The sequence below is a fragment of the Phascolarctos cinereus genome, unplaced genomic scaffold, assembly GCF_003287225.1.
Source record: "Phascolarctos cinereus isolate Bilbo 61053 unplaced genomic scaffold, phaCin_HiC Scaffold_3;HRSCAF=262, whole genome shotgun sequence".
Lineage (NCBI taxonomy): Eukaryota > Metazoa > Chordata > Mammalia > Diprotodontia > Phascolarctidae > Phascolarctos > Phascolarctos cinereus.
In genome coordinates this window covers 164510665-164526418 of record NW_027555736.1, presented here as the reverse complement: position 1 = coordinate 164526418, position 15754 = coordinate 164510665, and the positions used below count along the sequence as shown (strand labels likewise).

Here is a 15754-nt window from a genome sequence, read left to right as displayed (position 1 = left end):
GTATAATCAAAATTCAGTTTGGCAAAATTAAGGAAAAAATTGTCTTATTTGAGATTTTAACATGTATGAAAGTTAAACTTTTGTCAAGATAGTAAATTCTACAAGATGAACATACTATTCAATTTACAAATTATGCCCTAGCTTAAGAAAGGTGGATTTCCACAGTTTACTCATGGCCCATCACTCTGCATACCATTCTGATACTAACTTTACTAAGATGGTTTTGTTTTATAAATTGTCTCTTCAGAAGCATACATTATTTCCCTCCTGCTGATAGGATTAAATCTACATCCTTTATCTCGGCATTTGAAGCTTTCTGCAATCTGGCCACAACCGATCTTTCCGATTTTTCTTACTACTCCCATAGGTGACTTCTTTGGTCCAGTCTGACTTGTCTGTCACTGTCTCCTGAAAGTGCCTTCCTCATGGCCCTTTCCACACCTTGGTACATATTAGTTCTGTCTGCCTACAGTGCTATGCCCCTTTATCTCGGTCTGTCTGAGTTTTATCCATCTTTCAAGGCTCAGTTCAAATGCCATCTCCCTTCTTGATTCCTTTTCTAACTGTCCCAGACCACATTAATACACCCCGCCTCTGCCTGCCTCCCCCCCTTCCCCCCCCTCCTTTCTGTCTTTCCTCTTCTGAACTCTTCATAGTACTTATAGTCTGTAACACTCTTTGGCACTTAATACATGTAACATATATACGTCATGTCTGACAAATCACAAAGTAATCTTAAAGGCAGGGATTTTGTCTCATACTTCTGCAAGTCCTCCATAATAGCTAGTCATGTGGTTTGTACTTCAGAAGCAAATGATTATATATTGACAACTGCTGAATTTTCATCAGTGCTCTAGTTTTTGTTTTGTTTTGAATTTGAAAGCCTTTAGGAAATACAGATGAAAGTAAATTCTCCCTTCTTTATTTTGGCTTGTGTAGAAGGCCTCTTCCAAGTAGCAATAGTAAGTACTTGTTTCACTAATGTCATAAAACATTTACATAGTAATTTTCAAAGTACTTTCCTCACAAAAATGAGGTACATAGTTCTACTATAAGCATTGTTGGTTGGCCTTCTAGTGCCAAGTCTAGTAATTTTTTTTCAGCATATCATGAGCTGAAAATTTCTATTAAACTCTATATTTACACTTTAAGCTTAAGAAAATTCTAGCTAAAATAAAAAGTTCTGAAAACTTTCGCTTTGGGGAAAGAATCACTAAGCCGGAAAGATGCCTACACTGACAAAGAAGTTTCACCATCAAAATAAAAAAATATAGGACAAGTAGCCTTATAGTAGGTTGGGAAAATTAAACTGCCCGGTATTATAAGATATCTTATAATTGCAAAGTTTTCTCTTTCATTTTTTGAAAATACCTTAAGTTTCTGATTATTAAGTGAAGTGATAGGAGTAACACAGTCTTTCCATACAATACTCCTTTTAAAAATGTGTCAACATTAAAGATGGCTTATTAATTGTTAGGATAGCTTTTTTCTAAATAATATTAGTTATTATCTTAAGGTCTTCCCCCCCCCACCATTGCACAGTTGTGAAAATAACTTTTCACACAAGTACATTTCTTTCCTCTCTCTGTAATACCTATAATGGTCTTATTGATTTATAACCATTTCTCCAATTCTCAGAGTGAGTTTTAAGCTTTACTTATCTTGTGTTTATATTTCATAACATAGGATCATTCACAAATTCAGTGAGCATGATCTTTATCACATCCCAAAGACATGAAATACCACCAAGTAATTAGATTCAAGATTGATCTCGTAGGACATTGTTGTTGTTCAGTCGTGACCGACTCTTAGTGACCCTGTGGTTCATGGTGTTTTCTTGGCAAAAACACAAAGATATTTCCTTCTCCAGCTCCTTTTATAAATGAGGAAACTGAGGCAAACAGGGTTAAGTGACTTGTCCAGGGTCATACAACCAATAAGTATTTGAGGCCAGATCTTCCTGACTCTAGGCCCAGCGCTGTCCACTGAACTACCTAGCTGCGTCTTGTAGAATGTTACCCATTCACTTAGGTTATTATGAGATAGCATAAAGAACTTTGAAAATCTTAAAGCCCTGTGTAAATGTGAGCTATGACCATAAGTGTGCATATAGCATGGGACAGGTATGTGAAGAACACACCCAGCCTGAGTTTTATGCACTATGAGCTTCCTGAAAGTTCTTCACCCACTACATCATCAAAATAAGTTACATAGCCTATTCTAGATCATATTGTGTTGACTTTTAAATGAATGCCAGGTGAAGAATCAATAGTTTTTCTTAGCCCTCAATATATAACATACAATCCTTCTCAGAGAACTATCTGGGCTTGACAACAAATCATAAAACATATTTTAAAGGAAATCTTTTTGGTCACTATCCAGTTCCCTAGTATAATGTAGCTGAGCAGGTGGATTTGGTTATGGCTGGAATGAAATATCTGGAATAGCAGCATCAAGATCAAGTTACTAACTAGAAAGCTTTAAAATATTTTTGGGGTTTTATGCTGATCCAAACACAGTACTAATGCTATATAATAATAGCTAACGTTTAACTAATGCTTACTATAGGCCAGGCACTGGGCTAGGAGCTTTGCAAATATTGTCTCATTAGCTTCTTACAACAACCCTGGGAGGTAGGTGCAATTATTATTCCCATTTTCATAGTAGAAAACTGAGGCAAACAGAGGTTAAGTGACTTACGCAGGGTCACACAGCTAGTAAAATGTTGGAGGCCAGTTTTGAACTCAGGTCTTCCTGACTTCAGGGAAGCTAGATGGCACAAGTAGATTGAGTACCTGGCCAAGAGTCAGGAAGACCTGAGTTCAAATCTGCCTCTGATACTTACTAGCTGTGCCTGGGCAAGTCACTTAACTCTGTTTGCCTCAGTTTCCTCATCTGTAAAATGAGACGGAGAAGGAAATGGCAAACCACTCTAGTATCTTTGCCAAGAAAACCCTAATGGGTCACAAAGAGTCAGACACGACTGAAACAACTAAACAACAGCTTCCTAACTCCAGGCTCAGCATTCTGTCTGCTGAGCCACCTAGCTGCCCTTAAACATCCTAAGAACTTAATTTTAAGTAAAATAATTTTAAAGACAAATAGTCAGATGTAACACCTAACCAATATTAATTGGAGAATACTGAAATTTGGTTAAAATGTTTTTAAAGCTTTATTACCAAATTACAATTTCCTAAACTATCATTCTCAATCATATTCACAGTGTCACACCTTCTTGCCATTCCTCCCACACAAGCTCTATCTCTTGACTCTGCACGGGTTTTTTTTTTTTCAACTGTCCTCACCATCTTGAATTCTCTTCTTCATCTCTATTTCCTGGTTTCTCTGCCTTCCTTCAAGTCTAGGCTAAGATTCCACCTTGTGCAACAAGACTTTCCAATCCCCCTTGATGGTACCACCTTCCCCTCTGTTCACTGGAGATAACCAACAGAGGTTAGGGATTGTCTTGTTTTTCTTTGTATCGCCAGAGCTTAGCACAGTGCCTAGAAAACAGCAGGCACTTAATAAATGTTATGACTGACCAACACTAAGATTAAGGAGACTGAGGAAAAGCTTCCTGCAGAGATGGGATTTTAGCCGAGGCTTGAAGGAAGCCAGGGAAATTAGTTATGACTTAGACATGCAAAAACTGGGACCTTGAGAAGCAAAGGGAGCTGTGTAAAATCATCCGTTGTTAATGGACAGGGGTTGGAATTCCAACCCAAGACTTCTGACCACAATTCCACCATTCTTTCCATGATGCTGCACTGTTTTCTTGATCCCTGTGGAACATTACCTCATCAGTTCAGTGTGCTATTGAAGGCCAGCAAAATCATGAATGCGTTTATTCACAAATGATCATGCAGCTCATATTTCATTCATATTTACAAATGAAAAATATTATTAAACACTTACTACATGCCAGGCTCTGGGGATACAAATATAAAAGCAACAAGCCTTGCTCTCAAAGAATTTACATTCTAATTGGGGCACAGGAGAGACAATATGCACAGAGGAGGGGAGACCTAGGAGGGGCATTTTGGTCCAAATAGTGACAGGAATGCTGAGCAGGATCCTAGGGGAGTATATTGACACATGGGGCAGGTAGGTGGCACAGTGGATGGAGCTCCTGTCCAAGAGTAAGGAAGACTTGAGTTCAAATCTAGCCTGAGACACTTATTAGCTGTGTGACCTTGTCATTCAACCTTGTTTGCCTCAGTTTCCTCATCTGTAAAATGAGCTGGAGGAGGAAATGGCAAACCATTCCAGTATCTTTGCCAAGAAAACCCCAAATGGTGTCATGAAGGGTCAGACATGACTGAACAACAATAATAACAACATATTGACACACATTCCAATCAGGAACAATGGCAGAGCTGATTCAATCATGGTTTGTGGCTCCAGAAGCAGAGAGGAGTACAAGGGGTTCATCAGAGATTATTGATAACAATGTTGTGGTTGGAGAGGAGAGAGTGAAGGACCACTCAGATTTTTCTGAAGTAGTATTCTGGGAGAGCAGTCACTCATCAGGAGAAGGAGGATATTAATAGGCATCACCAGACTGTCAAAGAGGTACATGTGATAAATAAGGTGAGGTCAACTCTATGGTCAACTGGGCATAAGGCCAGGAGCATTCATAGAGTCATGAGGTTGGTTTTCTTTCCCTTATGGCTTTGGAAGTCTGTAGCTGTGCAGTGTGATGATAGAAGGGGGAGAACTGGATATAATTATAAATACATAGTACATTGTATTACTTCATTCTACTAATGACTATATTCAGTATTTGGCATAGTCCCTAAATGTTATGTAGGGATATAAACCTCCAAATCTACTAAAAAAAAAGATATATCATAAAATCTGCATTTCATTTTCACTGAAATCTGATGCCTGGTTTGGATTTGAGTACGAGATAAAGTAAGGCCACCCCTTCCTCATCATACTGACATTTAAAGGTAGAATGAACAGATGTATAAAAATCTAACTACAGAACTGGGATTTTAAAGAAATCCATAAACCAACCAAGCCTATGGGGAAACTGCATTTTTTCATCTTGGCTAAAATAAGAAACTCAGAAGTTTGGAGTGTCAGATTTCATTGTGGTGACATTTCTCAAGAGAAGGGGCCTTGGAAGCTCAGCTCTACAGTTGTGCTTTTGAATGAGTTTATTGGGCTACATCAGTTTTAAAGGGTACATTTACTGAAAACACTATTAAGTTTCACTTTGAAATCTAAAGATTATAACAAAATAAATTAATACCCTGAAGCAAGATGGAGGACTAAAAATAAAGTAAAAAACAAGTAAAGGGAGATAGAGGTTTGGTGAGGTTAACTGATTCTTTTTTTGTTTTTGTTCTACTTTTGCCTTTAAACCTCCTCCAAGGCTGTGTTTGGAATATGCCTTCTCTCTGCATTCACCATGCCTTTATCTTCTAGGAAGATGGAAGGGGGCAAAATAATGTTTTAATCTTTTAATCTCCAATCATACAAAATGTTAATTTTCTAATTATGATTCTGAAGTGGAATTGTATTACAGTCTTAAAAGTAAAAATCTTAACAGAGCAAATGTCATTAAGATGAAAGGGTCTATATATTTAAGTTATTTTCACATCCCAGTGGAAGGCCTAAAGGAATAGTATCTTATTCATCTGATTATAATGAATTGCTGCACGATGAATCATCAGACTCAACAAATGTTTTTTCTTATCTCTCTCCTTCTAATAGTTACTATTTCTATTTAAATATGATTAATAGTGAATCGTGTACTGTGCAGGGAGAAGGAGGAGAATTGATATTTTTTATAATTCATTTATTGTTCCTCTAAGGGGCACCTGTCCTTCAAACTTTCTCCCCCTTCCTTTCACTTCCTCCAAGGAAGCAACCACCCAACTTCCTAAATCATCCATGAAATGACTCAAAACACATTAATACATAGGAACTTAGGGGAGAAGAGTACGTATGTAATAGACTTCTCTTTCTTCTTTGGACACTGTACTTTTTGAACCTGCCAATTAAACAGAGAAAGACTGGATATAGCTATCCTGTTTTATTTTTAGCTCCTGGAGACTACAGTTTTTAGTAACTGATACATTTCTATATGTTCTGGTTATAGCTAATTTCTCTTGAAATTTGGGGTTCAATTAGATGCTATAATTGTAGGAAGGAGGGAAGGAAGAAAGAAAAAGAAAAAGGGAGGAAGGGAGGAAGAAATAAAAGAAAGAGAAAGGATTTATTAAATGCCTACTATGTACTAGGCTTTGTGCTAAGTGTTTCACAAACCTTCAAAACAACATGGAAAATTAGGTGTCATTATCCCCATTTTACAGCTGAGAAACTAAGACAAACATAGGACAAATAATTTGTCTAGGGTCACACAATTAGTAAGTATCTGAGGCTGGGTTTGAACTCATTCTTCCTGGCTTCCAGATCTAGATACCAGGTTATGACCTATGTTATAGTTTAGCAGTCAAAGATAAATCTCCCTTTTCTGCTTATTTCACTTTAACCTATGCTGTATGAAAATTTGGTATCCACTTGTCTAATTGTCTATTTTTTTTCTTCTAAAATGAGATAGTCACATTTTCTCTCAAGGAACTTGGAGAAGTTAAATATAAATGGTAACATTTCTGATAGCTTTTGAAGCCTGTGTTAGTTTAAATTCGATTTTTAAAATAAAAACTAGTAGGATTTTACTCAAGGTGGGCTAGTGCTTTTGAAAAGTAAATGAGCCACTAAGAAATAATATATAGGATTAGATATTTAAAGCTGGAAGGGGCCTGGGCCTTCATCTGTTTATAGATATTGTTTTATAGATAAGTAAATTAAGGGCCAAAGAGGTAAAGAGATTTGTCCAAGGTGACAGAAGTCACACAGAATAGATGGCATTTTAGGTAATCTGGCTCCGAATGTGATACTCTTTCCACTGTACTATGCAATATCAACACATTAAGTGAAGTCTATTTGTAAAAAATAGATACATGCACGTATATATATTCATACAAGGTTGTTATAAAGGTATGGAAACATGTTTTAGAAACATTTCACATCCTTCCATGTATAGGATACAGAAAACTTCAGCGAAAGAGTGTAGTAACATTATGCAGTAGTGGTTCATAATTGGACCATGTGAGTCTGAGAGGAGCTTTAAATGAAGTGTATAAAAATATATATGTACTTGCATATGTATTTACATACATATATATATATATATGTATATTTTATATCTGACACAGAAGAGTGAGGAATTGCTATATTCTAGCACATGTGTAGCAGTAATAATTCTTCCAACCAGCAGCTATGCAATGGCAGCTAGGTGGGTCAGTGGATAGAGCCTTGGGCTTGGACTCGAAAGATTTGAGTTCAAATCCAGCCTCAGGCACTTGCTAGCTGTGTGACCCTGGGCAATCACTTAACCTCTGTTTGCTTCAGTTTCTTCATCTGTAAAATTGGGATAATAATAATAATAATAGTACCCACTTGGCAGGGTTTTGTGAGGAACAAATGAGATAATATTTGTAAAACTACTTAGTACAGTACCTGGCATATTGTAAACACTATATAAATATTTATTTCCTTTCCCCTCTTCCATTTCCCTTCCTATTCAATTCATCACTGTGACAGGAAATATGGATGCAAAGTGAGAAATGAAACTTTATGTCCTCAGGGAGTTTCCATTCTACTTGAGGATAGATCATGTACACAGATAAGTAAATTCAAGATATGTTTGAGGAGAGAAAGAAAACTAGTAAGAAGATGCAGGAGGAGGTAGGTCAGGCAAGGCTTCATGGAAAAGATGGAACCTAAGCTGAGTCTTGAAGGAAGAGGGAGAGCTACAGAAGGAGGGCTTTCCATGTCCAATTCAGAAATACCTAGTAATCCAGTTTGGCTGGAACATAGAGAAGGTGAAGAAGAATAATGTGAAAAGACTGAAAAGGTGAATAGGAGGAAGATTGTGAAGTCAGTCAACAACCATTTATTAATCACTATGGCTAGACACCAAGCAAAGAACTGGAGACACAAGGAAAGGCAAAAAAAAGTCCTTACCCTCAAGAAGCCTACATTCTTATGGAAGAAACCACATGTAAATGACTAGATACAGATATATACAGAGTGGATTGAAGGTAACAGCTGGGGACCTGGAAAGTGCTCTTGTAGAAGGTGGGCTTTGAGCTGTTTTGAAGGAAGCCAAGGAAACTAAAAGAGAGAGGTAAGGCGACAGGGCATTATATGCATGTGAGCCCCCACTGTAAAAGCACGGAGATGGAATGTTCTGTGTGAAGAACAGCAAGGAAGCCAGTGGTAGTGGATACTAGACGACTTGGAAAGAAGAGATATATAGGAAGACCAGAAAGGCAGAAAGGGATCAGGCTGTCAAAAGCTTTAAATGACAAAAAGAGGATTATGTATTTTATTCTAAAGGTAATAAAGAACCACTAGAGCTTGCTAAGTGGGGGTGTGTATGTGTGACATGGCCGTGCCACTTTCTAGAAAAATCATCTTGATGGCTGAGTGAAGGATGGACTGGAGTGGGGAGAGATTTGAGGCTGGAAGGCCAATTAGAAGACTCTTGAAACAACCCAGGAGAGAGATCATGAAGACCCAGGCTGGAGTTTTGATTATATGAATGCAGAGAAGGGGATGCCTTCAAAATATGGTGTAAAGGCAGAGACAACAAGATCTGGCAACATATTAGATATATGGGATGAGTGAGAATGAGAAGCTGAGGATTATCCTAAGGTTGCAGATCTGGGTGACTAGGAGGGTGGTGATGCTCTTAACAATAATAGGGAAATTCTGAAGGGGAAGGAGAATTTGGGGGTAAAGGTAATTAGTTCTATTTGGACATGTTGAACTTAAGATGTTCTAGAGGCAGTTGGAGATTCATAATTGTAGCTCAGGGCAGAGAATTGGGCTGGATATAAGATCTGGAAATCTTCTATGTATAGAGATAACTGATAAGGTCACCAAGTGAGACAGTATAGAATGAAAAGAGGAGGTCCAGGACAGAGCCTTTGAGGACACACAGACAGTTAGAGGGCATGACATGGATGAAGAACTAGTAAAGGAGGCTGAGAAGAAACAATGATACATGTAGAAGGAGATCCAGGGGACAGCAGTGTTATAAAAACCTAGAGAGGAGAGGATATATAAGAGGAAAAAATCAAGATTGTCACATTCTGCAGAGAGAGGTCAAGGAGGCTCAGGATTAAGGCCATTAGAAGTGGTAGTTAGGAGAGCACTGGTAACTTTGGAAGATGAAATCCAGACGTAGAGGGTTTAAAAGTGAGAGGAGAGGAAGTAGAGACACCTAAATATAGATGATTTTTTTCCCAAGGACTTTAGCCAAGAAGGGAAAGAGAGATAACATGATAGCTAGAGAGGGATGATAGAATCCAACGAGAGCTATTTAAACATGGGGGAGACACGGGCTTGTCTGTAGGCAGCATGGAAGAAGCCAGTAGATCAGGAGGAGGAGAGATGAGAGAGAGAGGCAGAGAGAAGAAGGGGGAAGAGGAAGGGAGAAAGGGGAAGAAAGGGGGAGAGCTACTATTCAATATTCTCCCTTGAAGTTCAGCATCCTGGCAGATGGTGATGTGTCCTGTGACACCAAAAAAGGCAAGTTGGATACTTTGTATTTTATCCTCTAATGACAATAGGGAGCCATGATAGTTTTGGGGCAGTGAAATTTCATGATGAAGTATTTGTTTGGAGAAAATTATTTTGCTGCAGTAGAGGATGGATTAGATAAGGAAGAGATTGAATGGAGAAACCTATTAGGAGATTTACAATAATCCAGATGAGAGGTGGTGAAGAGAAAGGAGGGAATGGATGGCAGAGACATTTTGGGGGTAAAGTCAGCTGACCTTGAAACTGGTTTGATATGGGGATGAAGGAAAGAAAAGAATTAAGGATGACTCCTTGTGTATGAAGCTAGTTAATATTGCAATGATCCTATTATATCAGTTTCAAATGAGAACATGGAAAATGCTATGAACACACCACCATTCAATTCAATAAGCATTTTATTTAGTATGTAGTATATGCCAGGCATTGAAAGATACAAAAACAAAAGTGAAACAGCCCATGACCTTAAGTAATTTACATAATCCCTTCCATTACCAGGACAAATCCTAATTCTAGAGGAATGGAGAATGGCAGGCAACCAGGAAAGAGAGTTCCTTGGGGCTCAAAGGGAAAGTCAAGAGTTTTTCAGAAATATACAAACTTGGAAAGGGCTTTAAGAAAGTAGCTAGAGCATCTTTTTCCCAGATAAGATATCTAAATCATTAAATAAATGAGTATATTCTAATTTAAAATTCCAGAAATGTAGTGGCCATACATCTAATAAATGATATTTCATTTTCAGAATTGTATTTAATCTTTTCATATAGCTTAAATCTCTCTATATACAGAAAAAACCTAATTCTGACTTATTTTGTTCTGAGGAGAAATTAAGACCAATTAGTTATTAATATATCTCTCATATATAAGAGTTATTATTTAATTTTCCCTTAACTATTCCATTTTTAGTCATACATCCTCCTGGAATTTTTCTGCTTGTTCCCTAACCTTAACTTTCCACATTTCCACATTCTCCTCAATGTGCTTTTGAAATTACTTTAAATATTTAGTGATAGCTTCTCTGTCTTGCTTCATCTATTGCACCATAAATTCTGAGAGTTTAGAAATTAGGAACAATTTTTTAAAAATATAGGCCCAAATCATAGTACAATTTTATATCCTTTGAGAGTATTCAAGTATTACTTATTTGATGTTAAGTGGTATTAATTCATTTTAATTTCCTTCATATATACTTTTTTCTAGATTTAATCATATCTCATTGCTTTCTTAGGTGCTAAACCTTTTCTAAGTTCTCATCACTTTTGAATCAGAAAAAAAGCAGCATGTAGCTTAATCTATTTATATGTGTGTGTACATATTGAGCCACTAAATATACAATATTTACTAAGGATTACACTATATAGGGAAAATAAAAGGTTAAAAGTAGAAGACACATGAAACAATACGTGTTTTTACTGTGAAACATTTTACTAATACAATCAATTTCAATAGCTTGAATACTGTTATAAAATATATGAAAATACTTCAAAATTCATTTGTGTTTATTTTTGTGCCCTAGCTTGCCAATTTCCTATTGGTTTTTAAAGTCCTTTATCTTTTTAAGATGCTCTGGTCTGCTTTCCATCATTTGCACCCCCTTAAGTGTATTTTATTCCAAAAAGGTGACAAGGGAAATATCTCAAAAAATACTTTAATTGGCATCTTTACTCAATTTCATATGCCCCAAATATATTCTGCTTCCAATTATTGTTTAAAAACAATGAGGGTTAACATGACTTCAACAGTAAGGGATGCTAGCTTTATATAAATATATATTTATACATACATACATATATGTGTGTGTGTGTGTGTGTGTATCTACATATATCCACACACATAATAGTAATTTAGGAACTAAGTTCTAGAAACAAGCATATAAAATAATTGAAATTGTAGGTACATAGGTGTCCTTTTTAAATGAAGAAAACATGAAATAGTCTGCACTCCATATGTGTCATTACAAGGGTTACATTGAGTTCTTTGTGTGTGGGAGTGGGGGTGAATGTTTTTAATAAAAACTGTCCTAATCATTTTAACAGCTTTTAAATGAAACTGAAATGATTGAGAACAAGTAGCCTTTCATGGCTAGACTGCAAAACCAAATGAAGAGCTGACAGATCTTGCTGTGATTCATTGCAGATATTATGGAGATCAGAACAGTGGCAGTTGGAGTAGTGGCAATCAAAGGGGTGGAAAGTGAATACTTTCTAGCGATGGATAAAGAAGGAAAACTCTATGCAAAGGTATGAACAACATCAGTAATAGTGTATGCTCAGTACTTCAAATTTTATTTTATTAGAAAAGAGCTTATCTAATTTTTATAATTATGCCTCCTGGGATAACCCTGATGATAAAGTGTCATTATCACTCTCTGTTTTGTGTACTTTTTTATTGCTTAGTTTTTGATAAATATTTAAAAAATTGAGCATGTTACTAAAACCAGTTTTTGGTCAGACCCATTATTTTATCAGTCTCTCTCTCATATGGAAATTCTTACTTCAATGTTTTTAGGAAATCAGTTTGTAACCTATAATCTCAGAGAGCTACTTGGTGCACTGAGATTAAGGAAATAACTTGTCCTTGAGCTCATGGCTAGGACATATTACAGGCAGGATTTGAACCTAAGTACTCTCGACTCAAAAGATTGCCCTTCATCCACTTGCCAAGTTATCTTTGAAAACCTAATTATTATATATATGTGTGTGTGTGTGTGTGTGTGTGTGTGTGTGTATGTACATGATAATTTTGTTGCATATTTGAAAGGAATAGCAAGTTGTGCATAGTAGATTTGCAGTTTCATGTGCAATCCTCTTTTTAATTGTACTATGTTATGGAAATGCTTGTTTTATTCCATAAAATAAAAAAACTTAAAAGTACAATGAATTTTCAAAAAAAACCACAAACAATCAAAGATATAATATCAGCCACTGGCAAAAACAAAAGAAAAACAAAAAAACCCTACTTTTGGCTACATAAAGTAAAATTTGACTTGTGTTTATTAATTATTTTAGTACATTAATAATTCTCATGAAGAAATTCTAAAAGTAGAACTGTATAAAGAGTACTGCATTTGGAGTCTGAGAACTTTGGTTTGAATCTCAGCTCAGTTCCTTTCTATCTTGGTGACCTTGAACTGTCACTTAAACAATCTGGGATTCAGTGTTCTCATTTGTAAAATGGGGGGTGGGGTGGCTTAGATCATTTGATCCTCAGAGTCTCTTCCAGCTCTAAATCTATGAGTTCATTTCTTGGCAATAATTTGTTAGCCATAGGTTGAAGAAATGAACTCATAAGCCTATACAAAGGCTTTATTACCATGTGAACTATAGAAAGGCAGTGTGGTTCAGTGAAAAGAGGACTAACTTCAGAGTCAGAAGTCCTTAGTTAGAGTCCCAGCTCTCCAAACTGCTGTCTCTGAAATAGCAAGCCACAAGGTCTCTGAGCCACTATTTTTCATCTATAAAATGGAAATAATTAGACTCTCATTGCCTCCAATGTCTGATGGTCAAATGAGAAAATGCCAATAAGGAGCTTTGTGAATGAAAAATGTCCTATAATTGTGTAGTATGAGGATGATGCCAATATAGTCTATTACTAAACTCTCCTCTACTATAGAATATAATGAATGGTAGCCTTCCCTACAGAAAAAGCTTGGTGGCAAGTTGTGAACAATCTCCCTAGATACATGAAGGGAGTGGTCTTATTCCCTATAACAGACATTACCATAGTACAGAATAGGTTGCTCTCTCATGGAACTGTTGCTAGATATTCCCAATAGCTACAGATCATTGAATGTTGACCACTTTAAATAGATGTCAAATTCAAAAGTCTGCTGCATAGGTAAAAAGTAAAATTTCAACCTGGTCATCTGACCAAAAAAGTGCTTCTTTCACGAGTTATTTACTTGGCAGTCACCATCATTTCGCAGATCAGATGAGAACTCCTCACCTTTAAGGATGGGTTTTTATGCATTTTCATTCTACATGATGTCTCCTACTTATGCCTCTTCTCATTATATAAAGCACTCATTACGCTTTTTTTTTTAATAAACAGAAAGTCTGCAACGAAGATTGTAACTTCAGAGAATTCATTCAAGAAAACCATTACAACACATATGCTTCAGCAAAATGGACACACAGTGGAAGAGAAATGTTTGTTGCAATAAATCAGAAAGGGTCCCCTGTGAAGGGCAAAAAGACGAAGAAAGAACAGAAAACAGCCCACTTTCTTCCTATAGCAATCACCTAACCCCATACAGGATATAAGGAACCAGTTCCAGCAGGAAGATTTAAGTAGACTTGTAAAAAATAACTAAGAAAGGCTGGAAAACTACTGAAAAACAAAACAAAAACAAAAACTGACCAAGCTGGACTTGCACATTTATGTTTATTTTAAGAGACTGCATTAAAAGAAAGATTTGAAATTATACACAAAATCAGATTTAGTAACTAAAAGTTGTAAAAAATTTTAAACGAAGTTGTACAATCATGATGTTAGTAAGAGTAACATTTCTTTCTTAAATTAATTTACCCTTAAGAGTAAGTTGCGACTTGATTGTCTGATGATTATTATTTAAAAAATCTCTATCTGCTTATTAAAAATGGCTGCTATAATAATTAAAAAAGCAGAAGGTGTTATGTAAAATATGTTGGACTTAGAGGCTGCTGGAATGATTCGTCAGATCATCAAGTCAGTGCTACCTGTGGACACTGAGCAAGGTTTGAGATGTTTTCTGGTAAAGAAATTTGAAACCCCCTACATTTTACCCAGAGAAAAGTGAATGCCCTCAAAATTGCAGTATTGAATCAAAAACCTAGTTCAAAAAATAAAGATTGTACCAACAGGAAAAAAAAAACCACTCATATGTATGAACACAAACAGTAATGCTGCTCAATTTAAAAGGGTATTTCTTGGAGGTTGTTTCACAATCTTGTATATAAAACCATAATAGTAATAATACCAATGTACTTCATCTCACTTTCTACAAAGTAGCATATTATAAACTCAAAAATTAAAATTCAGACATCATTAGGGTTTTTTTTATGTAACATAATCTATCTTCTATATAATTCCTGTTAGGGCATATGGCTTTTTGAATACTGTTCTTCCCACCGTTACTCATGCTTTTTCTGTTGTTACCAGCATTAAACTTTATCTTAAGTTGTATTTGAACGTTATTGTTTTAAGTTATTTAAGTTTATGTTATTTATAAAAAAACTTATTAAGTTGCATCTGTTTCATATGCTTTTAATTCTAAAGGAATAACAAAACGGTCTGGCTCAGCTGCATGTTTTTCCCCCCTATGACCAGACACCAAGTCTAGTACACAACACTCATGCCAGCAAACACTGGATGGCAGACAAAAATGACAGCCTGCAGCAATTCCTACAATGGAAGTCTCACAGGGAACAAGACAAAAATGTGAAAAATATTTTGCCTTATACTCTTGCCAATGAAGTTGGATAGTTCAGTCGAAATCACAGCAGATAAAAGAAGTTAGATTTTAGAAGTAATCATTGATCCAAAGTTTGAGAATGAAAAGAGTAACCTATTTTAGAAACAAAGACATAATCAAAAGACAAAAACCACAAAAACAACAACCTATTATGTGTTTTCAATTTCCACAAAAGATTTAGAGGTGGCCTATGTAAATAAAAGATCTTTCCCTATAAAGTAGAATTTTTGATGCCTCATATAGTGTTCTCAGATCCATCATGGAGGTAGTGCCAAGAGCAAGACCAACACGTAAGTGGAACATGTGACCAACTAAATGATATGATTTTAGGGACACCACAAGCCCCTACTTGAGCAATGATTGCCCAAAGGGCTGTCCTCTTGGGCTTCAGCCTGCTGTGCTTGAAATTATACTGAACTTAACAGTCAAGAGACTAAAATTCTATAGCTATGTATCTAGCTATGTAACCTTAGGTAACCATTTAACCTAAGGTTCCATTTTTAAATCTTTAATATGAAGGGATTTTAGACTAGATGGTCTCCAATGCCCCTTTTAGCTCTAATGTTGCATGATTTTTACGTGGCCTGAAATTCCCACCAACAGAATTAAATTTAGGATTAGACAAAAAAATCAGAGACATTGTTCTTATGAGGTCATTGTGGAAAAGGTTATATATGTCAT

General features: G+C 36.1%; 2 protein-coding genes across 2 annotated transcripts in view; one reads left to right on the top strand and one right to left on the bottom strand.

Annotated features, from left to right (window-relative positions):
• The window catches only part of FGF7 (fibroblast growth factor 7), an 86116-nt gene extending 71332 nt beyond the window's left edge, over positions 1-14784 (top strand). The window contains exons 3-4 of the mRNA XM_020978365.2: positions 11758-11861; positions 13672-14784. Coding sequence (XP_020834024.1) covers positions 11758-11861; positions 13672-13866 — 299 coding nt within the window. The 3' untranslated portion in view covers positions 13867-14784. The remainder of the gene's footprint in view (positions 1-11757; positions 11862-13671) is intronic.
• Positions 1-15754, bottom strand: part of FAM227B (family with sequence similarity 227 member B) — a 250165-nt gene that overhangs the window by 159710 nt on the left and 74701 nt on the right. The gene's annotated exons all lie outside the window — the stretch shown is intronic.